Source organism: Dendrobates tinctorius, unplaced genomic scaffold (assembly GCF_039654945.1).
Source record: "Dendrobates tinctorius isolate UK_male_01 unplaced genomic scaffold, ASM3965494v1 ptg000315l, whole genome shotgun sequence".
Lineage (NCBI taxonomy): Eukaryota > Metazoa > Chordata > Amphibia > Anura > Dendrobatidae > Dendrobates > Dendrobates tinctorius.
The window spans coordinates 3,777,310-3,797,604 of NW_027361982.1; the positions used below are offsets into that span (position 1 = coordinate 3,777,310).

The 20,295-nt window shown below is 42.4% G+C and overlaps 1 protein-coding gene across 7 annotated transcripts in view; it reads left to right on the forward strand.

Moving 5' to 3' along the window:
- The window catches only part of MGAT1 (alpha-1,3-mannosyl-glycoprotein 2-beta-N-acetylglucosaminyltransferase), a 28,561-nt gene extending 16,006 nt beyond the window's left edge, over positions 1–12,555 (forward strand). For all 7 annotated transcript variants that reach the window (XM_073561291.1, XM_073561287.1, XM_073561290.1 and 4 more), the window contains 2 exons: positions 3,007–3,899; positions 10,479–12,555. In XM_073561291.1, coding sequence (XP_073417392.1) covers positions 3,306–3,899; positions 10,479–11,231 — 1,347 coding nt within the window. In that variant the 5' untranslated portion in view covers positions 3,007–3,305 and the 3' untranslated portion in view covers positions 11,232–12,555. The remainder of the gene's footprint in view (positions 1–3,006; positions 3,900–10,478) is intronic.
- The last annotated feature ends 7,740 nt before the right edge of the window (positions 12,556–20,295 follow it).

Here is a 20,295-nt window from a genome sequence, read left to right on the forward strand (position 1 = left end):
ATGTGTGATGTAAGGAGGAGAGCAACAATGAAATTAATGATCAGGAAGGGAAGAAGGCAAGATAGGGCCGACAACTGCTAGAGGGGGAGAACGCAACCGTCACAACGACAGCGTGGGAAAGGGCAAATAACGGGTCGACGACTGCTTGAAGAGGGGAGGGCAACGAATGTGCTGATAACGGCTAGAAGGGGAGAAGGGGGTAGTGCAACGACGGCTAGAAGGGGGTAGTGCAACGATCTGGCCAATGACTGTTAGATGGAGGGAGGGCAACTATTGTGCCGACGACGGCTAGAAGGGGGAGGACAACAGTGGGGGGGAAAGGCAACAACTGTGCTTACTCCTCCTAGAAGCGGGGAGGACACCGATCTGACCGACGAGGGGAAGAGCGCACCAATCGGGCCGCTACCTGCTAGAGTTTGGGGGGTCAACAAGAACTTGAAAAAAAAAAAAAAAAAAAAAGACGGGAAAATAAGCTACAATGGAACATGCAATCAGTGAGGAAGGGAAGAGACCAACAACAGTTTGTAAATTCAGTTATGAGTGAAAAGCTGAAGTTCTAACATGTAAATGATAGTAACCAAATGTAGATGGACTTGCAGTAATAAGGATCTAGTCAGGCAGATGAAATTACTATAAGAAGCACCAGAAGAACCTCATCTTTACCAACTACAGGTCACTTAATCGCAATGCTCCCTGTCGGGGAGCTCCATGATGGCAACTCTTCCAAATTTGCAGTTTCTGCTGAAGTTTTACCTGTTCCTAAAGGTCTTTCTGCACTGGGCGATAATCCTCAGAGCTATTGCTCACACAAACATTTATTTTGATCCTTTCCTACTACAATAATGTCTACCAATCCCATCAACAAACGATAATTTGACCCATTGTCGTCCTATCTATGTTATATGCAGACATAAAAATCATTTTTTTGCCAGCACATGCCGTCATGTAAGCAGGGGCTATGCTACCAACAGTGATATAAGGGTGGGGGAATAGCCAACAATCAAAGCCATGATTGAACCTATGACAAATGATAATACCATTTTTTACATAGATTACATCTTTTATGCGCACATGTAAATTGTCATTTGTTGACATCTCATCCTGTCAGTATGTGCTACCAACAACAATGTAAACGGCAAGGGGGGACGGAGACCAGTCGTGACTTAGGGCCCCGTCACACATAGCGATCTCGCTGCTGAGTCGCAAGTTTTGTGATACAACAGCGATCTCACCAGCAAGATCGCTGTGTGTGACAGCGATCAGCGACCGGCCCCCCTGCCGGTATCGCTGATCGCTCTTGGAAAGCCCTGGACATTTCTTTGATCGCTGGCCAGCACGCATCGCTGCGGGAAACCAGCGATCAGCTGGTAACTAACGTACACATCGGGTATCCAAGGGACGCGCGTCACTTAGAAACCTGATGTGTACCTTAGTTATCAGCGCGCTGATGCAGGGAGCTGGTAACTAAGGTACACATCGGGTTTCTAAGTGACGCACGTCCCTTAGATACACAATGTGTACCTTAGTTACCAGCTGCCTGCATCAGCGCGCTGGTAACTAAAGTACACAGTGCCGCCGCCCGCTCGGCGTCGCTGGTGCTGATCGCTGATGCTGATCGCTGGTGAAGCTGTCTGACAGCTCACCAGCGATCATGTAGAGACACACCAGCGATCCTGACACGTTGATATCGTTGTCGGGATCGCTGGTGAGTCGCTATGTGTGACGGGGCCTTAAGGGAAGTGGGAGAAAACAATGATCAAGTGAGTAAGGGAGGGAAGAGAAATAAATGAATAGTAATTCAGTGGTACAAGCCAATTGTCAAACCCACGTAAGAAACCAACGATCGAATCGTTGATGGGTTAGGGATGAGATAGTTGGATTATCAAACAAGCAACAAGTAATGGGGAGAAATCAATGTATCAGTAATGGAGGCGGAGAAACCAGTGTCCCTCGTGGGTAATGGAGATAGATAATCCAATGTTTAACCAGAAATGGGTATGGGAGGCAGAGAATCCATTGATCAAACAAATGATTGGTAAGGAATCGAACGATCGAACCAGGAATGGTGAAGGAAGGAGGAGACCAGCGATCAAGACACTGATGAAAGGCGTGGAAGAGAGCAAAAATCGAACAAATGTGTGGCTGTGGAACTGGGAGAGAGCAGTGCGTGAAAACAATGACGTCTTATGGAGGAGGATGCAATGAGTAAACCATCAATGGGTGGGGGTCAGGGAGAGAGCAATGAGCAAACCAATTATAACTTATGGAGGAGGATAATGCAAATATAAATCGACTTTGTCTTCAATGTCAGATAAAATACCTGTATTATGTACTAGAAAATTGGTCTTTTGGTGCTTTTCTGTCATTAGATACCAAGCGGAAGCCTTTGCTGGGTGCCTTTCTCTTGTTTGCTTGTTGACTGTTCATAATTTGTATTTTTTCCACTAATCACTAAAGTGTCTGATTTTACATGTCATAGGGTTAGAAAACCTGCAGTCGTTGACTGCAGAACTGGCGAATTACTGCTGCATTAATCTCCTTACTCCTTACTCCTTTCCATGTTCTGTAATTCCGAATTGTGGCTGCAGGATGACATTCCCATGACGTGGGAGTATACTGTCAATTTACATGGCAACATCTCTGGGCCTCCATAAATTGGATCTTTCTCAAGTGCTGAGGATTATGTGGCCTAATAATTACTAGGAAATGTGTAGCTCATTTAGATGTGAGGCAGAAGGTGTGTCGTACCTCAGTCACAGCCCAGATTGCTTGGATTACTTATTTGGATTACTTGTCATAAACTCTGGAGTGACTAGTGGCTTATGTGGCCTGATTAATAATGTCATCACTAACTCGCTCTACCCATTTAGCTAGAAGTCAATGGTTATGGCCGTTTTAGTGGCTCCATACAAACAGAACTGCTATGACGTGAATGTCTCCCCTGTATTTTTGTCTGACTTGTTACCAGTAGATCTGTGTTCTGAAATCTTTACTTCTCTTTTACAGGTTGGTGGATTTCAGGTTGCTTTCTTTGAAGATGATCCATCTAGTCATGCGACATTGAGAAGTGGAGGATGTCCTCAGTATTTCTTTTGTAAATGCCCCTTTGATGCTTTGTGTAGCATCTGTTCTGCATAAGATTCAGACATTTAACATATCCTGACTGTTTGTACCACTGGTGTATTTGTAAAGCACCAACCACAAAGGTCAAACAGCAAATCTTCAGTCTTCCGTGATTTTGAAGTGGCCCAGCCATTGCTTCGAGAGCTCGCCCATCTAAGTACATACTGGGACCCCCCAGGGGAATGCCGCGCAAGGTTAGCGTGGCGGCCTGGGGGGCGGCCCTTTTTATTTCATGGAATGCCATTCTTCTACTCTACCTCATGAGCCGTCCAAAGACTCCCGACACGTCAGACCTTACGGCACATGTAATCAGACTTGCTGAAGAAGCAGAAGCTGAGTTAGAGAAACAGAAGGGGCTTCTCCAGCAAATCCACCACTATAGCGGGTTGCTTAAACGCCGACCCGCTCTGCCAAATGCTGCCCGTGGACCTGAGTTGCCTCAGCGGCTCTTAAATGCCTCTCTTCCATCGCCAACGCCTGTGGCCTCTGACTCTCTGTCACCAGTAATTCCAGTTCTCGTTGTAGCATGTGATCGTCCCTCAGTGAGGAAGTGCCTGGACTCCCTGCTCAAGTACCGGCCTTCAGCAGAGCAGTTTCCCATCGTTGTAAGTCAGGACTGCGGCCATGCTGAAACGGCAAGAGTTATTGACTCCTACGGAGATGCTGTCACTCACATCAATCAGCCGGACCTCTCCGAGGTCCCTGCTCCCCCAGAACATAGAAAATTTCAGGGCTACTATAAAATCTCCAGGCACTACAGATGGGCGCTTAACCAGGTACGTCTGCATATTGTACATGAAGCTTTGGATTTTTCCTTTCCAGACACCTTCTTCACCACAGTATCGTCCATGTAGAGCAAGTCCACAGCTTCCTCGCACCAGAATATTTCAACGACAAAATTCTTTGACCAGCACCATTCCAACCCATAACCTGACCTTTTATTAAGCCACCAAGTCTGGAAGAGCAATGTTTAAAGGGATGTTCCCGTCGCAGTAGGTGGTGGCAAATCTATAGGATATGCAGTCACTTTAAAGACGTTATAACAAGCACATACATATGGTAGGAACGCTTACTCCACCGCAGCAGTAATAATAGCTAGCAGTCTGCCCTCTACCAAGCCTGAGATTAAAGGTACTGTCACACTTTCCGATGTACCAGCGATCCCGACCAGCGATATGACGCGGTCAGGATCGCTGGTACATCGCTAAGTGGTCGCTAGCGAGCTGCCACACAGGCAGATCTCACCAGCGACATCGCAGGGGTCGGGGGTCGCTACTTACCTGTCAGACGAGGCGATCCTGACGTCCACGCGTCGCTCGTCGTCACAGCAGGAAGCCCACCAGGAAGCGGACGACGAGAAACGGTCCAGGACGCTCTCGCGCGATCAGCGATAACCAGCGGGGGAGCGGTCGGAGGTAAGTATCAGACACAGAGATATCGCTACAACGTCACAAAAACCAGTGACGTTATAGCGATATTGCTAGCGATATCGCTTAGTGTGACAGGCCCTTAAGAGCTGTTGTGTTCCCTCTCACAGTTTTTCCTCTGCACAGGGCTGTCTCAGCTGCCTACTACTGTGCAGCTGAAGGGAAAGCAGCTCTGAATCATCGTCTTGGCCCTTCATTCTCATGATTGGGGGAGGTCCCAGAGGTCGGACCCCTAGCTGTATCCTTAATGGTGATCTTTATACACTTTGTCATCATTGATAATCCATTGTGCATGAAAGTGTGTAACCCACCATGTACTATTGAAATATCGTTACTGATAGTTTTGCTTCTCACATTGCTTAAATTGGGAGATTATTTTATAGGCCTGGGCTTAAGAAAGGTAATTGTTCTGTGCACCTTCATATTTGTAAGGACTCATCTGAGGTTGGTCGCCTTGTAGTGACTGGCACTTTCATGCATTTCATGCATTTGCATAAGCAAAATGTAAGTAAAGTGAATAATCTAAAAGAATAAAGATAGGCAAATATGTTCTATCAAGCACTGTGCAAATATTTGAGACAGGTGTGGTGAAAACGCTGCAGAGTAAGAAACTTTCAAAAATAGAAGTAGTAATATGTTATCAATTAACAAAATAGAAAGTGAATGAACAAAAGAAAAATCTAAATCCCTTCAATATTTGGTGGCCGCCCTTTACCCTCATCACTTCTACTAGTTATAGTTCCACAAGTTATGAAGTCAATCGGTAGGAGATTATTCCAAACATCTTGGAGACCTGACCCCAGATCTTCTCTGTATGAGGCTTGTGCAGATCTTTCTTAATGTGATCCCAGACATCCTGGATAATGTTGAGATCAGGGGTCAGAGCATCACTTCCAGCTCTCCTCCTTAATGACATAAGCTGGATGTTTAGGGTCGTTCTCTGATCGTAGAATAAATTGAAGCTAATCAGATGCCTCCTGATGATATTTCATGATGAATAAGTATCTGCCTGGATTTCTCAGCGCTGAGGACACCATTAATCCTGACAGAATCCTGAACTCCATTTTGATGAAATGCAGCCACAGACTTTCAGAACCCTCCACCACGCTGCATAATTCCTGAAAATCCTCATTATTGTGTGTCCAGACCTTTAGAACAATCTGCTTCAGTTAGTGTTAGATATTTCACATTGTGACTTTTCAGTCCAGCGCTCTTGCTAACGTTTTTCTGCCCAAGTTCCTATATTTTTATATATAGTTGAGTCGCTAGTCCTTGCATTCAAGTATAAAGTTTGTTTTTTTTACTGCAATTCTTACATGAAGACCACTTCTGGCCTGACTTCCCCAAACAGTAGTTGTGCAGATCTGGGTCCCCCTAGATCAGGGGTGCGGAACCTCAGGCCCCAGGGCCATTTACGGCCCTCCATGACCTTTAATCCGGCCCCCGGGCAGATTCTCAGGGATCACAGTACTTTGGCAGGGAGTTATGTTTTGATTGTCACCAACTCATTAATTTCTTCTTGCTTATGAGCACACACATGCAGTGTTCACTACTGAACACTGAAGGGCATGCAATGAAAGATTACGTCCTGAAACCAGTGTCAGGCTGGGGTCACACTGGCGAGGAATACGGCCGAGTGAGAGGCGCTAAAAGCACGCATTACACACGGACCAATTATTCTCTATGGGGCAGCTCCCATCAGCCGTATATTTCTCGTCTGTATTCTACGGTCCGTGCCAATCGCAGCATGCTGCGATTGTCACCGTACTACACCCGTAATAAGCCAATGCAAGTCTATGTGTGCGCTAAAAATACGCATTACACACGGACCATATGTGTGTCTTGCGAGAAATACGCACCCGGTGTCTTTTAGAAAAGCCAGCAATTCAGTGCGCTATACAGTAAACTCACACTGACAGGTTTAATAACACAAACGAAAGAATAGATATAGACACATAGAATACATACATATATGTATACATACATGTCATTGTGACATATATATATATATATATATATATATGTGTGTATGTATATATATATTTATATTTCACAGAGTTCTTCATAGCAGAATAGCCGCAAATTCAATTGCCGGCTTCTGTGAAATCATTCCCCAACCCGACATGAAATAACACATGGTTTACAAAACATGAAATGGTTTACTGTATGTATGTCTTTCATTAGTAATTAGATGAGGGTTGATGTGTGAAATTTGGGAGGTGTAGGTGTTAATTTAAGGGGTTAATTCCCCGGAAGCCCACACATTTTTTAACAACGAATTAACCCCTTAAATTAACACCTACACCTCCCAAATTTCACACATCAACCCTCATCTAATTACTAATGAAAGACATACAAAACAAAACATGAAATGGTTTACTGTATGTAAACCATGTGTCATTTCATGTCGGTTTGGGGAATTATTTCACAAAAGCCGGCAATTTTATTAGCGGCTATTCTGCTATGAAGAACTCTGTGAAATATAAATACATATATATCTGTCTCAATGACGTGTGTGTGTGTATATATTTATATATATGTGTATGTATTCTATGTGTCTATATCTATTCTTTCGTTTGTGTTATAAACCCTGTCATAGGGCTCCATTATATGTCCATTTTGCAAGGCGGCGAGAAAATCTCGCCATACGGATGCTTACATGCGCAAAGTACCCGACCACACCTTGCTTACGGATGACATACGGAGCACTATTTAGGGGTCATTCATCCGTATTACGCCTGTAAATTACGGACCGTATTTTGCGTCGGTTAGTGTGACCCTGGCCTCAGAGTCGGGATCTACTTTGTGGGCGGAGTTTGTATGGCCCCCGAAGGATGGTATAAATGTCCAAATGGCCCTTGGCAGAAAAAAGATTCCTCACCCCTGCCCTAGATGCTGCCAATAATGAGCTGATGGCACTGCTGGACATCTTTTGGAGTTGAAATGGAAGTAACAAGTTTCCTTGGCTTTATTCTGCAGCTATGTTTTCCGTTTCTTGGTGTGTTCAATGCTGAAAAATACAAGCGGATACTAATCCATCATATAATACAATCAGGAAGCGCCTGATTGGCCCCAGATGTATTTTGCAGCTGGACAACAACCCTAAACATTCAGCCGATGTAATTAAAAACGAGGTGTCCTGGGTATGATGTTCCGACACAGCCCATATCTCACAGCATCCGCACACGTTTCAGACACAGAAGATCTGGGGTCAGTTCTCCAAGATGTTTGGCCCAACCTCCTGCGTTTCTTCAAAACTTGTGTACAAGTGACCGAGAAGAATTGATGTGTGATGCAATTGTAAAGGGCGGTCACACTAAAGATTGGTGGGATATAGATTTCTCTTTCGTTTCTTCACTTTGCATTAACACTTTTTTTTTCTGCATAATTTTTTCAACACTTGCCTAAAACTTTTGCCCTGTACTGTATCTCTGCATCAGAAGGCTATTGCAGCATGTTTTACATGTGGGGATAAGTTACTCTGTAAATCCATTTAACTTTTTCTCTTCTTCCAATCCTGACATTATACAGGGTGGATATATCTATATTAAAGGTCCAAAGCTAATTATGGTTCTAATTATCAAACTACACATCAAACAATGTACACCAAGATTGTGACATCATGCCCAAGGCATACATATAAGAACCAACACACTAATTGATTACATTTAAAAATTTGAAATTTTTATTCAATAAAATCACAGAATCAATTAAAATAGTATTATACAAGGTGCCTCACATAAATATTGGAACGATACAGCCCGAGTATATGTAATTAAATAATTATCAAAATAATATATCACAATGGACCATCCAAAAAATTCAAGTTGTAACCAATAATAGCTATTGTATAGCCAATATGAAACCAAAAATTAGGTAATGAGTATTAAATTAAACCCCATAAATAGTGCAATCAGTTTACCTATATAAGGCGGGCAAAGGTACAAGTGCTTCAGTGAAGCCCACATCATTAAGCAGAGAACTACACTACAAAATATGCTCAAAGTACTGGGTAAACCCCATAAATAGTGCAATCAGTCTAACTATTTGAACGTGCAGAGGTAAAACGCTTATCTTATTGCAAAGAAACTGTACTACAAAGAAGGCTCAAAAAAGTCATTACCTAAATTGGCAAAAGGATGAGTCGGGGTCCGTAGTGTTGATATCGGTGCTGTTTAACGTTGCCATCCACTCCAACGTACATTTCAAAATGTTTCTTCTTCAGGGGGCGTATATAATTTAATACTCATTACCTAATTTTTGGTTTCATATTGTGTTACAACTTGAATTTTTTGGATGGTCCTTTGTGTTATATTATTCTGATAATTATTATATACTCGGGCTGTATCGTTCCCATATTTATGTGAGGCACCTTGTATAATACTATTTTAACTGATTCTGTGATTTTATTGAAATAATAAAAATTTCAAATTTTTCAACGTAAACAATTAGTGTGTTGGTTGTTATATGTATGCCTTGGACAAGATGTCACAGTCTTGGTGTACATTGTTTGATGTGTAATTATACAGGGTGGGCCATTTATAAAGTTGGATCCAAAATGGTCACCACCCATCTTGAAAAGTTTTCCCCCCTCCCATATACTAATGTGCCACAAACAGGAAGTTGATATCACCAACCATTCCCATTTTATTTAGGTGTATCCATATACATGGCCCACCCAGGTGTATCCATATAAATGGCCCACTCTGTACTTCAGAGCAGTAATCGCAACTCTGCTGGTTGCTTTCTGAAACAAAATTGTTGACAGACACAATTATAACAATTTTGCTGAATCTCAATAAGGAAGGCGATCTTTCTCCAACATGTGTCTAGTCTAGTAATCCAGAATCATAGAAGAACCAAAGTCCACAGAGATTTCACTTCTGATACAAGGAGTATTGAGAATGAAGCTTGGGAGCATAGTACAACTTGTTAGTAATGCAACATGTTCATGAGATATGGCCTTCCCAAAACCCTGTCTGATGACAAATGCACATATAGCAGGATGCAGCAGGTCTCCACTAATAAAGGCAAGGGGCAGCACAGGTGCAAACTACTGATAAAAACAACCACCCTAAAACTACCAGACCATGGTGGGGTTGGTTGCCTAGTAGAAAAAATGCACATAGATAAGGCTTGCGTAGGATGCCAGTCACACAGGCAAGTGTGATGCAAAGTGTCTGGCTTGCAACCTATTAATGATGCCCATAGTTTTATCAGGCGGGCTGCTCCAGCACTATAATATGCAACACACAGTGACAGACGCCCCAATAGACCAAGCCAACAGAAAGAGGCCCGGCTGCATCCTGCAAAAACTAATATAAGTGCAAAAAACTAATGCATACAATGAGTACATTAAATGAGGTATTGGTTAATATTTTGGCTAAAAGAGATTAAGCCCGCAAACAGCATCAAGGCTCCTCATATTTGCGAGTCCTAACACTAACACTAATATCAAAACAGCTAACATAGAAAAAATTCTAAAAAAAAAAATCATACCACAAGATATGGCCTTCCCAAAACCCTGTCTGATGACAAATGCACATCTAGCAGGATGCAGTAGGCCTGTGTGATTGGCGCCCTATGCAAGCCTTATCTATGTGCATTTTCCGACTAGGCAGCCAACCCCTCCATGGTCTGGTAGGTGTGGGGTGGTTGTTTTTATCAGTAGTTTGCACCTGTGCTGCCCCTTGCCTTTATTAGTGGAGGCCTGCTGCATCCTGCTATATGTGCATTTGTCATCAGACAGGGTTTTGGGAAAGCCATATCTTGTGGTATGATTTTTTTTGTTAATTTTTTCTATGTTAGTTCTAATGCAACATGTTCACCACACAGTGCTTTCACACCAGTGTGAGGTTACTTCTCCAGAAAAAAGAACATGGTAAATCTCGATAACATGTGACAACTCACTTCACTTATCTTTTTCAGATCTTTAAGGTCATAGGTTACAAGTCTGTCATCGTAGTAGAAGATGATCTGGAAGTGGCTCCTGATTTCTACGAATACTTCCTCAGTACACATTACCTTCTACTAAAGGATCCCACACTGTGGTGCATCTCTGCTTGGAATGATAATGGGAAGGAGGCCCTGGTGGAAGCCAAGGGCAGCTCCATCCTTCACCGTTCTGACTTTTTCCCAGGCCTTGGGTGGCTGCTGCTTCGGGATCTATGGGAAGAACTTGAGGTTAAGTGGCCAGCAGCCTTTTGGGATGATTGGGTCAGGCGGCCTGAGCAGAGACTTGGTAGGGCATGTGTACGGCCTGAGTTGCCTCGCACTAGAACCTTTGGAAGGAAAGGCGTCAGCCAGGGTCAGTTTTTTGACCAGCATCTGAGATTCATCAAACTGAACCAAGACCCCGTAGCCTTCACAAAAACAGACCTTTCATACCTCTTAAAAGAAAAGTATGATCCCTGGTTTATGGAACAAGTTTATGGGTCATCCAAAGTCCGGGCAGAAGAAGTTCTTCAAGGACAAGTGCCCGGTGGTAGGACGGTAAGGGTGGAATACACTACTAGAGACACTTTTAAGGCTTTGGCTAGAGCCTTTGGTGTAATGGATGACCTGAAGTCAGGGGTGGCACGTGTAGCTTACATGGGAGTTGTTTCTTTTACTCATAGGGGTAGAAGGGTTTTCTTGGCACCTCCTCAAAATTGGGGAGGATATGATCCATCATGGACATAATGTTTCTCCAAATTTAGGAAAAAACTTGAAAAAAAAAATGTGAGACAGGGAATAAAGTTATTTTTTTCTGCAAGAGGTTCAGAGGGTCCAATATGCTTAGGTGCTATTTACTATGAAAAATGTGTACCTTCTGGAACTTGATGGCTTGCGTGAGATGTGGAACATGACCCACCACACACGTAAGATTTATGAAGGGCAGTGCAGAAGCATTATGAAGGAATTCAGGAACTACTTTGGATAGTCATGAAGATGACCAGCAGTTTGGGGACCTCGCTGTGGTTACACAGCTACAGCTACGCACTCAGGTAGAGATCACCTCCGCCAACAATGGTTCCTGGCATTGGAGGGGAGCCACTTCTCTCAACATCTCCTTCCATTTTATTAAATCACCTCAATAAAGTGACCTTTATAGCCAAATGAGTCTGAGTCCTAGAGGCAAACTACGACATGGATGTCTTTGCACATATACAGTGTGTGGATGTTTTTTCTTTTCTTATAAAAAAAAAATTTTTTGAATGTATAATTCTAAGTGTCCTAAACTGTATTCCTGTATTACTGATTGCCTTGAATTCTATGCCTTGAATTCTAAGCTTTTGTATTTATCTTTTGTACAGTGGACTTCATCTATGGCTGAATACGGACTGTGATTTCCCAGACCTGCCACCAATCTCCTGACTCAAACCCAGCAGCCTCAGGCATATATAAGACTCCTGACTTTGGGTCAGCAGACTTGTGGACTATCTTGAAACCATGTTCCATACTTTGACCATGCAACTCTGCTATCTGAATTGAATTTAGAGCAGCCGTATTCCAAAATCGTTCCAGTTTTCATGAATTGTTGATGAATACAGATGGCGTAAATAAGCATGAAAATTGATGAAAAGCCATTTTATTGACTGAAACATCTACCACTAGCCATACGCTGGTGATTATGGATTGCTGAATACTCTAATTTAGATAACTTTTTTGCTGGCCATCTGCAGCTTTTGTCACCCAAAGGGTAGGAAATACTGCATATATCTGCCAAAGAGGTGGTCACCCGTATTTAATTCATTCACTTGTCTACTGCTCTGCAACTGATTGATGGAAGCCCAGACCACAGATTGTGGCAGAGAGAGGTTAGCTATTTCGATTGAATTGTTATACAAGAGAATAATCTTTCACAGACCGACCCAACCATAAATGATTAGTTGTTCAGGAAAAGGTCATCTGAAATCCCCAAAATATTACCAGCTGAAAGATTACTTGTCCCTTGTTTAAAAAAAGTGAGTGAAATACCTTGTAAAACTCCCTGATTTTGTCTTTTTTTTCTTTTATTTGGTGTTTTGCTCCATTGCAGCGATATTCACATTTGTTACTTTTGAAGTACACTACTTGAAATTTCTGCTTGCAGACCAACTGAGCATTTCTTCAGTGTCTTCTATCCCCTGCCTTGTAGACTCTGTCAATCACAGTTGATCTAATGACCACAACCATATTTCCTGTTGGTAAACTAATACCCAGGTAAAGATGAAGTACACTTTCCTTCATAAAACATACACTGCTCAAAAAATTAAAGGGAACATTAAGATACCACATCGTAGATATCACTGAATGAAATATCGCAGCTGCAAATCTTTATTCATTACATAGTGGCATGCGTTGAGAACAAGAAAACATAAAAATGATCAATGTAAATCAAAACGAATATCCCATGTAAGTCTGGATTTGGAAGGATAGTCAAAATCAAAGTGGAAAATCAAATTACAGGCTGATCCAACTTCAGTGGAAATGCCTCAAGACAAGGAAATGATGCTCAGTAGTGTGTGTGGCCTCTACGTGCCTGTTTGACCTCCCTACGACACCTGGGCATGCTCCTGATGAGTCGGCGGATGTCATGAGGGATCTCCTCCCAGACCTGGACTAAAGCATCCGCCAACTCCTGGACAGTCTGTGGTGCAATGTGACGTTGGTGGATGGAGCAAGGCATAATGTCCTAGATGTTCTCAATTGGATTCAGGTCTGGGGAACGGGTGGGCCAGTCCATAGCTTCAATGCCTTCATCTTGCAGAAACTGCTGACACACTCCAGCCACATGAGGTCTGGCATTGTCTTGCATTAGGAGGAACCCAGGGCCAACTGCACCAGCATATGGTCTCACAAGGGGTCTGAGGATCTCATCCTGGTACCTAATGCAGCCAGGGTACTTCTGGCTAGCACATGGAGGGCTGTGGTGCCCTTCAACGAAATGCCTCCTCACACCATTGCTGACCCACTGCCAAACCAGTCATGCTGGAGGATGTTGTAGGCAGCATAACATTCTCTGCCGTGTCTCCAGACTCTGTCATGTCTATCACAAGTGCTCAGTGTGAACCTGCTCTCATCTGTGAAGAGCACAGGACGTCAATGTCAAATCTGCCAAACACTGTGTTCTCTGGCAAATGCCAATCGTCCTGCACGGTGTTGGGCTGTGAGCACAACCACCATCTGTGGACGTCGGGCACTCAGACCATCCTCATGGAATCTGTTCCTAACCGTTTGTGCAGACACATGCACATTTGTGGCCTGCTGGAGGTCATTTTGCAGGGGTCTGGCAGTGCTCCTGTTCCTCCTTGCACAAATGCTGAGGTAGCAGTCCTTCTGTTGGGTTGTTGCCCTCCTACGGCCCCCCCCACGTCTCCTGGTGTACTGGCCTGTCTCCTAGTAGCGCCTCCAGCCTCTGTACACTACACTGACAGACACAACAAACCTTGCCACAGCTCGCATTGATGTGCCATCCTGGATGAGCGGCACTACCTGAGCCACGTCTGTGGGTTGTAGAGTCCGTCTCATGCTACCACGTGTGAAAGTGCAAACAACATTCAAAAGTGACCAAAACATCAGCCAGAAAGCATTTGTACTGCGATGTGGTCTGTGGTCCCCACCTGCAGAACCACTCCTTATTGAGTGTGTCTTGATAATTACCAATAATTTCCATCTGTTGTCTATTCCATTTGCACAACAGCATGTGAAATTGATTGTTAATCAGTGTTGCTTCCTAAGTGGACAGTTTGATTTCACAGAAGTTTGATTTACTTGGAGTTATGTTCTGTTGTTTAAGTGTTCCCTTTATTTTTTTGAGCAGTGTATTTTATTAATATAAGTATAATAAAACATTGTAAAAGGTAAAGAAAGGTGCTGGAAAAGAAAAGAGGCACTCTATCCCATAGTATACATTGTGATCAGAGACATAAATACATGGAACTCCTCAATAATTATCACTATAAGGTCACGTGCACACATGAGTATTTGGTGAGTTTTTTTCCCCAGTATTTGTAAGCCAAAACCAGGAGTGGGTGAAAAATACAGAAGTGGTGCAAATGTTTCTATTATGCTTTTTCTCTGACCGTTCCACTCCTGGTTTTGGCTTATACTGGGTAAAAAACCCAGCAAATACTCAATGTGCGTACATGGCCTAAGGTCCAAAAAACGCAGGTTCTACTAAAGCTGCTATGTCTGCATACTCTATTGTTTTTTTTAAAAGCCTGTTAAATTTCATGGACTAATGTGTGGTGGCATTGCTATAGCGCATTCCTGTCAGGGAAATTAAGTGTTCACAATGATATGGCATGATGGTGGAGCTTGTTTTACCTGTTCGTATTGATCTCTGTCAATACAATGGCGTCCCTCTGCCCTGACGCGCCTTTCGCTTTGCTTCTTTGGGAGGTGTGTCAGGGCAGCGGTGCGTGTTAAGGTTTAAATACCCAAAGTAGCCAATGGGGAAAAAGTGTGTTAGCGTGCCCGCAAACCATTATGGAGCATGAACCCGCTCAACTACCTCGCATTGCCAATGGTGACCTTGAGCTTTGGTGATGTGGATGCACGCGCTCCTTCGGGCAATGGTGCAGGCGCGCCACCAACTAACGACCACTGATCATGTTCAAAGTGAGCCAGTGGCCTGTGCATACGCACTGTTTGCAGGCGAGGCTAGACACACCAAGAAGCTGCAGGAGGTTCCGGGTGACCCATTGTAAGTATAAGGTTTTGTGATTAATGCAATCCTAGAATAAGAATATTGAACTGGGTGGAAACCATTGTGCATCTACCAAGGGATATTAGAAGTACACAAAACTGGTGAGAATGTATCAATTATTACCAATTGGATAATAAATACTCAATAATGATAAAAAATAAATATAATGGTAATGTTCTAAAACTAGTGATTAAGTTGATTTGGTGATGATACAATTGGTTGGTGATTATGAAGCAAGGTGCCTTAAAAATGTGAACACCTTGCGTCATAATCACCAACCAATTGTATCCTCACCAAATCACCTTATTCACTAGTTTTAGTACATTGCCATTATATTTAATTTAGACATAGCAGCTTCAGTAGCGCTGGTTCTTTATCCTGCGTTTTTTGGACCTTATAGTGATAATTATTGTGGATTGCCATGTTTTTATGTCCCTGATTCCAATGTATACTATGGGATAGTGTCCCTCTATTCTATGTAAGCACCTTTATTTACCTTTTATAATGTTTTTATTATACTTAACAGTATATTAATAAAACGTTATGGTTTATGAAGGAAGGTGCACTTCATCTTTACCTGGGTATTGGTTTACCAATAGGGAATTTGGTTGTGGTTATTAGAGTATAAGCTGAGGTATGATCCATCTAATTAGGGGAAGTTTGATATTAGGAGGACAAAAATATGTTACAATCACAGTTGATGTAGCAGGCGCAGCCGAGTTATGATTGGCAGCATCTGGGAAGGGTGAAAGCGCCCATCATCTCCAGAGAAAACTGAAGAAACGCCCAGTTGGTCTTCAAGCAGAAATTTCACCTAGTGCTCTCCAGAAGCAACAAATGTGAATATCTCTACAGTGAAAGAAGCCAGACCAAAATGGAAGAGTGCGGCTGAATAGGGAACTCTGTGATTTCTTTTTTTTTTTTTTGCAAGGTATGGGGAGCAAGTGACATGTCCTCACTAAAAGGATCCTTGAACTTGAAGTTGAAACGTGACTCTACATTTCTCATATATGTTCACCCTCTTCAATGACCCCTGTTTTGGCTGCTGCTTGTTCCTCCATTGCAACCACAATTCTGGCCAATCTGCATACAAATTGACCACCACATAGCATAGAGTGAAGTGCTAAGTCTGCACCACAACTCCACAGTATAGCAAAAGCAAGGAAATGTGTCTTAGACATACTGGCCACCTCTTGGATGCAGGAGGACTGGGATGCTGGTCTCGGCTGAAGGCTAACAGGGCACCAGGTAGAGTGACTGTACGTGACTAATATACGGTTATGTTTGAGTGCTAGGTTGACGGACCGCTCTAAAGGCCTCATCCATATTAGAGTAATGTCAGAACCCGCTGATAATGGGTTGAGCTGACACTATGTGGGGACACCAGCCGGCTGATCGTCAAAGGAGATGTTAATCAGATGTCTGATATTGCACTGCTACTCTCTTTATTCTGAGGATAAGCCGCTGGCTTACCGATCTGTCTGCGGATCTCTCATAGAGAACACGAGCGCTCCTGTGTATGGGAGAGGTGCCATGTTATGTGTATGGCCGGCTCTTTTTTTTTTTATAGGGGTAGGTTATGGATGAAAAACGACATGTTTTCCCATTTTTCTACTAAGTGGCCAGTTCTCAGTTTGCATTAATATTTTATGCAAATGTCTCCTGTGCTCTAACCTGATGACTGTACGGTGTGAATTGCAAGCATTATGTAACAATGATGAATTTTGTCTCATTTACTGATCTTTTTACAGAAAAAATAGGTTTTAACCAAGTGCTTGTAGGATAGTTTATAACATGATGTCAGTGTCTGGTTCGGGCGACTACATGGAGCAGGTCATATCTGGGTATTTCTGCACCCTTTCGCTAGCCACTGAATAGCTACTGTAGACCAGTGCTAGGAGACATGGATATTTGTACTCTGTGTACGTGGATCCCTAACAGAACACACACTCTGGAACAAGAACACTTCTCTTTTATTCAGGTTTGCTATAGAAGTAAATTATCACCCTGTAGTAATCACTTAGCTCTTCGACCTCTTGGATCTGAATTCCCAGTAAATTAACACTCCATGTCTGCAACAGCTTTAGTAGTATAGCTAAACTATGAACTGTGACATCCTCTCACTATCCAGATTCACCACATAATGGCTACTGCATTCCCTGCTTTTGCTTTTATACAGGCTACAATAGGCCTTCCAGAATATCTGTGCTGTATTCTGTGATGAGATAGCTGCAAGGCATTATGGAGAAGCCCGCCTGGCCATGGCTGAGGCCATGTGATCTATTTGTGGCTGATGTAATCTTCTGCAGTGTGTAAAATTACAGAGTCCATTTTAAGCCATTTCCAAAAAGTGAACTGTGATTTGTTTGAATTTGTTGAGTTCATATTCCTAAACATTTGGCACAAAATGGATTTGCGCATTTCTATGACAGAGTATACAAGATAAAACAAGTTTTCCTTGTGTGCTACAACTGCAATCACAAGATCTGGACACGCTGAACATAGATCTTCCTAGAGTTCTACGACAGGGGTCCTCAATCTTGTAGTCATATTACCGCCGTATGTGAGTTTTTGGAGTTTATACTGAGTTTCCATTGTAGCAAAATGGATACTATTTAAACAAATGCTAAAATGCACATTCCTGCGTGGATTTTTACAGTTTACTGTTGTGGACCGGTTGCGGAATCTTTTGAATTTTCTCTATGGAGCTCAATGAAGAAGTCAAAATTCATTACAAAATAAATCAGTAGTTCAGGTGTTTGGTAGCACTCACTCGTTCCTCCCAATAATCCCTGTATCTTGGCTTTTGGAAACAACCTCTACAGCGCGGTAACATATTGATAGGTCATTGCCAGGGTCCCAACTGATGGTGGATGAGCCAAGCGTTACCACGGAAGATCAGAAGGTGAGTACACCGATTTTGTGGATTTTGGCCATCTGCAGTGGTGGAAGAAAATGGTCTATTTCTAGAGGTGATGTCACGTTGAAAGGAAGCTTGGGTCCTAAAGGTACGGCAGCATTCACATTTATTGGACATTCAAAGCGTTTCGGTTCTATAGATTGAGAATTCATCGGATACAGTTCATTTTGGCTATAGAACGAGCCTTCATCAGGTGTCAGGCTGACTCTATAAAGCCAAAAGAAGTATCTGATGAACGCTCGAAAATGCGTTGAATGTACAACAAAATTACCCCCGAACTTTTAGGTTCCAAGCTTCCTCTCTCCGCAGCACCGCCGCTTGAAATAGTTAATTTTCTTCCAGGTTGAGTTGGAAGATTCCCACATTCGGACTATAGAGGCTTGAAGCCCCTTATGTCACTGCAGTCCATGGAGTTGTGCCCACTCATCCCACAACATGACAAGGTAAGAGTAATACCTCACGTCCATCATCCTTAGAAAGGATTCTTGATCCTACATTTACATGGCGCCATCTCCGCAGCTTAGTGCCATCACTGCATGAATTCGGCACCAAAGGGTGAACCATTTAAGGCTGATTTCCTGCTTCTGAAATTTTCCAGAACAAATCCATTATGTGGGAATGTGCCCTAACAGAAAATATTACTCCATATCCTGAGCAAATGATTTGCAGATGAGCAGCATGACTTTAATTCTCAGCAGCCGTTAGGTGAATATTTGGTTTGGCTCTGCTTTTTCTGCTTTTTTTTCCCCTCTGTTCTCTTGAACCACAACAGCTGTATGTAATGTAACCGAGGATTTACAGCCAAGGACGCCTGCGCTTCCCACTGCTGGTTTTTCGTTGCAAAATCTCCACATACGTGGCGTATTCCCAGTGTCTTGCCACAGCTAATCACAGAACTGATGATAATTAGTGTGACAGAGGGGAGAATGAGTGTGTTCTGTAAGGGCGAGACCCCAGATATCAGGTCATCCTCCAACAGGTTGTTCTGTTGTTTTATAGATTTTATACAACTGTTACTTTACATGAATGAGATTTCATGGTTCGTATGTCTGACTTGCAAAACTCTGCCTATCCTAAATACTAGTGCCATACTAGTGCTAGAGTTTTCTGCTAGACATAGAGGTGATAATATAGCAGTTACATTCTTGTACATAGGGAGCAGTACCTTACCTGTTTATATTCTTGTACATAGGGGACAGTATTATAGTAGTTATATTCTTGTACATAGGAGCAGTATTATAGTAGTTATATTCTTGTACATAGGGGGCAGTATTATAGTAGTTATATTCTTGTACGTATGGGGCAGTATTATAGCAGTTATATTCTTGTACATAGGGAGCAGTACTATACCAGTTTATATTCTTGTACATAGGGGGCAGTATTATAGTAGTTATATTCTTGTACATAGGGGGCAGTCTTATAGTAGTTATATTCTTGTACATAGGGGGCAGTATTATAGTAGTTATATTCTTGTACATAGGGGGCAGTATTATAGTAGTTATATTCTTGTACATAGGGGCAGTATTATAGTAGTTATATTCTTGTACATAGGAGCAGTATTATAGTAGTTATATTCTTGTACATAGGAGCAGTATTATAGCAGTTATATTCTTGTACAAAGGGGGCAGTATTATAGTAGTTATATTCTTGTACATAGGAGGCAGTATTATAGTAGTTATATTCTTGTACATAGGGGACAGTATTATAGTAGTTATATTCTTGTACATAGGGGACAGTATTATAGTAGTTATATTCTTGTACATAGGGGACAGTATTATAGTAGTTATATTCTTGTACATAGGAGCAGTATTATAGTAGTTATATTCTTGTACATAGGGGGCAGTATTATAGAAGTTATATTCTTGTACGTAGGGGGCAGTATTATAGCAGTTATATTCTTGTACATAGGGAGCAGTACTATACCAGTTTATATTCTTGTACATAGGGGGCAGTATTATAGTAGTTATATTCTTGTACATAGGGGGCAGTCTTATAGTAGTTATATTCTTTTACATAGGGGGCAATATTATAGTAGTTATATTCTTGTACATAGGAGCAGTATTATAGTAGTTATACTCTTGTACATAGGAGCAGTATTATAGTAGTTATATTCTTGTACATAGGAACAGTATTATAGTAGTTATATTCTTATA